Source organism: Ochlerotatus camptorhynchus, unplaced genomic scaffold, assembly GCF_037179485.1.
Source record: "Ochlerotatus camptorhynchus isolate MF236.1 unplaced genomic scaffold, CSIRO-AGI_Acam_v1.1 ptg000320l, whole genome shotgun sequence".
Lineage (NCBI taxonomy): Eukaryota > Metazoa > Arthropoda > Insecta > Diptera > Culicidae > Ochlerotatus > Ochlerotatus camptorhynchus.
In genome coordinates this window covers 439,055-444,015 of record NW_027040808.1, presented here as the reverse complement: position 1 = coordinate 444,015, position 4,961 = coordinate 439,055, and the positions used below count along the sequence as shown (strand labels likewise).

At 48.7% G+C, this 4,961-nt stretch overlaps 1 protein-coding gene across 1 annotated transcript; it reads left to right on the top strand.

The window, feature by feature from the left end:
* The first annotated feature begins 287 nt into the window (after positions 1 to 287).
* Positions 288 to 3,605, top strand: LOC135707835 (uncharacterized). Its single transcript, XM_065229748.1, has one exon. The coding sequence runs from the start codon at positions 288 to 290 to the stop codon at positions 3,603 to 3,605; it is 3,318 nt and encodes a 1,105-aa protein (XP_065085820.1).
* Positions 3,606 to 4,961: the final 1,356 nt, after the last annotated feature.

Here is a 4,961-nt window from a genome sequence, read left to right as displayed (position 1 = left end):
AACAACAATTTTTATTGTAATAGAGTTGTTCATTATTGTTCATGATCGAATCATGTTAACAATAAAATAAATGAAAAATACGATAAAAATCATTGTAACAACATTTTATTATGTACATTCATTGTACAGCTAGGTAGCAGTTTTGCCGTTTTTGGAAGAGTACAACATTATAACAATCATTTTTATTGTCGACAATAAATATTAATGTTAGAGCATTGTTTCCACTGAAAATTTCACTGTAATTTTTTTTTCGGGCGTACGTGGACGCACTCTTCGACTTCGCTTCAATGAAAAGGGAATCGGCAACGGAACTCCATAGTCTAGTGGAGAAATTCGAAGCAAACGTCAAGGTTCTGCAGCAATTGGGTGAACGTACGGAATACTGGGACATCCTACTCATTCGTATGCTCAGCATTCGACTCGATCCGACGACAAGGCGAGATTGGGAGGAGTACTCTTCAACCAAACAAGCGATCACCTTTAACGAGCTGACGTCATTCATCCAGCGACGAATCACGGTGCTACAAGCCATCAAAGCGAAGACCATCGAAACACAACCGTCAATCACACAGAAGAAGCCAATTCAGCGTTCCGTCTCGAGTCACGGAGCCAGCCAGTTCAACGTTCGGAATTGTGTCATCTGTTCCGACCATCACCCTCTGTACCTTTGCGGGAGTTTTTCGAAGCTTTCGGTGGAAGAAAAGGAGAAGGAAGTCCGTCGTCATCAACTTTGCCGGAATTGCCTGCGAAAAGGTCATCTCTCGAGGGATTGTTCGTCGTCCACTAATTGCCGCAAGTGTCGTGGACGTCATCATACCTTGCTCTGCTTGAACCATTCTTCTTCGTCGTTGAATTCGAAGCCTATCAGCTCCCAGCAACCGAAATCTGTTACACCTGCTCCAGCTATCGATCCTCCGACCACGTCTGCATCTGCTACGGTCGTCGAGTCGATCAGTTGTGCTTCCGCTGGCTACAAGCGGAAGACAATCCTCCTTGCAACTGCGGTCATCATCTTGATTGACGATGAAGGAGTCCAACACGTCGCTCGCGCTCTCCTGGACTCAGGCAGCGAATGTTGTTTTATCACAGAACGCTTTTCGCAACGCATCAAGGCTCAAAGGAAGAAGATTTACCTGCCAATCACCGGAATCGGTCAAGCATCCACTCAAGCTAAGCTGAAGTTTACGTCCACTATCCGTTCTCGAGTTGGTGAGTACTCCACCAACGTCGAATTCCTCGTTTTGCCGAAGGTGACCGTCGATCTACCAGCTACATCCGTCGATACTTCGACATGGGACATGCCATCTAGCATTCAGCTTGCAGATCCGTCGTTTGACAGCACCAATCCGATCGACATCATTATTGGAGCCGAAATCTTTTTTGATCTGTTCAAGGTTCCCGGACGAATTCCTCTCGGCGACAATCTTCCAGTGCTCGTCAACTCCGTCTTTGGTTGGGTAGTAGCTGGAAAGTCTACGATCAGTCCGTCTACCGCTCTCGTCGTTGCTAACGTCGCTACAGTTTCAGATATCCATCAGCTAATGGAAAAGTTCTGGACAATCGAGGAAGACAGCACTTCGACAGCGTACTCCGTCGAAGAAACCGCTTGCGAAGAACACTTTCGACGCACGATTAGGCGCAATTCTGAAGGAAGGTACATAGTTCGCTTGCCAGTGAAGGATGACGTCATCAAGCAACTCGGCGACAACCGTCGCACTGCTGTTCGTCGTTTTCGAATGCTGGAAGGTCGTCTTGTTCGTAACGCAGACCTTGCCAAGCAATATCGTGATTTCATGGATGAGTATCTGACTTTGGGCCACATGAAGCAAGTGTTCGACTACCAAGCGCCTCCATCTCCATGTTATCACATGCCTCACCACGCTGTGGTTCGAGAAGAGAGCACTACCACGAAGCTGCGAGTGGTATTGGATGCGTCATGCAAGACTCCGGAGGGACCATCGCTCAACGACGCACTAATGGTAGGCCCAACCGTTCAGCAAGACATCCGTTCAATTATCATGCGCTCCAGAATCCGTCGAGTCATGATCATCGCTGACGCAAAGCAAATGTATCGGCAAGTTCTTGTAGACGAGCGTGACACTCCGCTTCTACGAATCGTTTGGACGCCATCGCCGGACCTACCATTAGGTACCTACGAGCTCCTAACAGTCACATACGGCACTGCAAGCGCACCTTTTCTCGCTACTCGAGTTCTCCTGCAACTGGCAGATGACGAGCAAGAGAGTTTTCCTGAAGCAGTTGAGATTCTACGTAAGGACTTCTACGTAGCCGACCTTTTCTCGGGAGCAAAAAGCGTCGAAGAAGCAATCGAACTTCGTCAGCAACTGGAAGCACTCCTCGCTAAAGGCGGATTCCAACTTCGTAAGTGGGCATCCAACGAAGAAACTGTTCTGGATGGCCTCGCACCAGAAAATCGAGCGCTCAAAGCCTCCATTGACCTGGATCGTGACCAATGTATCAAGTCCTTGGGTCTTCATTGGGAACCCGCATCGGATCAGCTGAAATACCACATCGAGCTTCCGGCAGACTCATCTGATTCTCCTCTCACCAAGCGAATCGCGTTGTCGCAAATTGCTCGTCTCTTCGACCCACTTGGTCTACTGGGTCCTGTTGTAATCTCTGCCAAACTCTTCATGCAAGCACTCTGGACGTTGAAGGACGATGACGGAAAGGTTTGGAACTGGGACCAAGAACTTCCGATGCCACTAAGGGAACGTTGGAATATCTACCGCTCTCAGCTACCTCTTCTCAACAGCCTTCGTATCGAGCGGTACATCCTTTCTTCGACTCCGTCAAGCGTTCAGTACCACTTCTTCTCGGACGCTTCTCAGCACGCATACGGCGCGTGCTGCTACATTCGATCGTCAGACTCTTCTGGAGCAGTGAAAGCAGCCCTGCTGACCGCTAGATCCAAGGTAGCACCCTTAAAACAGCAGAGCATTCCTCGTCTAGAACTTTGTGGAGCACTTCTCGCCGCCAAACTCTACCAAAAGGTAACCGCATCTCTCGAGCTTCCAGGGGAAACCTTTTTCTGGGTCGACTCTACGACGGTTATTTGCTGGTTGAAAGCTACGCCGTCAACGTGGAATACTTTCGTAGCCAATCGTGTCTCCAAAATTCAGTTAGCTACGCAAAACTGTTCTTGGAATCACGTCTCCGGACAAGAGAATCCAGCAGACTACCTATCCCGAGGCATTCCGGCAGAGAACTTGATCGAAAACCAACTCTGGTGGCAAGGACCGAAGTGGCTACAACTAGATCAACACTCTTGGCCGATCGAGCAAATCAACAACGAATTCAATAGCGAAGCACTCCACGAAGCAGGAAAGCGAGCAACAACCGGCTGTCCAGCCTCAACAGAACCATCGTTCATCGACTTGTACGTGGACAAGTTTTCCAACTACGATCGGATGCTTCGAGTAACTGCATACTGTCGTCGGTTCATCCAACATTGTCGTCGAGCTCCAGCTAACAATACGGAAACGAATTACATTTCTACGGACGAAAAGAACGCAGCGGAAGCAACCCTAATTCGACTGATTCAAAAGCAAACCTTCGCAGACGAATGGAGAAATCTCAGATAATTCTTCCTGCGTCTCATGCTTTCTCCACGCTTTTGGTTCGATCGTACCACGAAAAACATCTACATGCAGCTCCGCAACTTCTCGTCACTGTTCTTCGTCTGCGGTATTGGATCACAGGGGCCAGAAACCTAGCCAAATCCATCGTACACAGCTGCATCGCTTGCGTCAAAGCCCGTCCAAAACTCTTGGAACAATTCATGGCCGAGCTACCAGCGTCACGAGTCACCGCCACACGACCATTCTCCGTAGCCGGCGTTGACTACTGGGGACCCATCTCGCTGCAGCCAACACATCGTCGAGCAGCACCACGAAAGGCCTATGTAGCGGTTTTCGTGTGTTTTTCCACCCGCGCTGTACACATCGAATTAGTCATCGATCTGAGCACAGCCAAATTTCTTCAGGCGCTACGTCGTTTTGTTTCTCGTCGAGGTCTGTGCAGTGACATATACAGCGACAACGGTCGCAACTTCATAGGAGCCGACAATGAACTGCGGAAACTGATCCGCAGCCAGGAACACCAGCAAGCACTAGCTCGAGAATGCACCTATAAGGGTATTCGTTGGCACTTCAATCCACCCAAAGCATCGCATTTTGGTGGCCTGTGGGAGGCTGCCATTCGTTCCGCCCAAAAGCATTTCGTTCGTGTACTTGGCACACACACTCTTGCCCAAGACGATATGGAGACATTGCTGGTACAAATTGAATGCTGCCTCAATTCTCGTCCCATCGTTCCACTCAGTGACGATGCATCCGACTTCGAGCCTCTCACGCCTGGCCACTTCCTCGTAGGGTCCGCACTGAAGGCTGTTCCGGACACCAACGTCACCGAAATTCCGTTCAACCGCTTACGACAATGGCAACTAACTCAAAAGTTGTTCCAAATCATCTGGAAGAGGTGGCATTATGAGTATTTATCAACATTGCAGCCTCGAACGAAATGGTGCAATCAACCAATTAGTATCCAACGAAACCAACTGGTGGTTCTTAAAGATGAAAATGCACCTCCAATGGCTTGGCAGACCGCCAGAATCGTCGATCTTCATCCCGGAATCGATGGTGTTACCCGTGTAGTTACCGTACAAACACCAACCGGCCGCTACACTCGTCCAGTTGCAAAAATTTGCTTGTTGCCAATATCGCCCACGCAAAACAACACCACCGAGAGCACCGACCAGTCATTCACAACGAATTGTACCACCACAACACTAAAAGCAAACATCGATTCCAATCCAGATCAGCGAAAATGAAATTAATACAAGGTCCTTTTACATAAAGGACAAGGTAAGAACCTGTCCTATATAATTAATTGCATCGTAACCCGCTACCGGGTCTTAATTTGTTTTTTTTTATGCTCTC

Excerpts from the sequence above, each read along its gene's own strand:
- LOC135707835 (XM_065229748.1), top strand. The coding sequence starts at position 288 with ATGAAAAGGGAATCGGCAACGGAACTCCATAGTCTAGTGGAGAAATTC.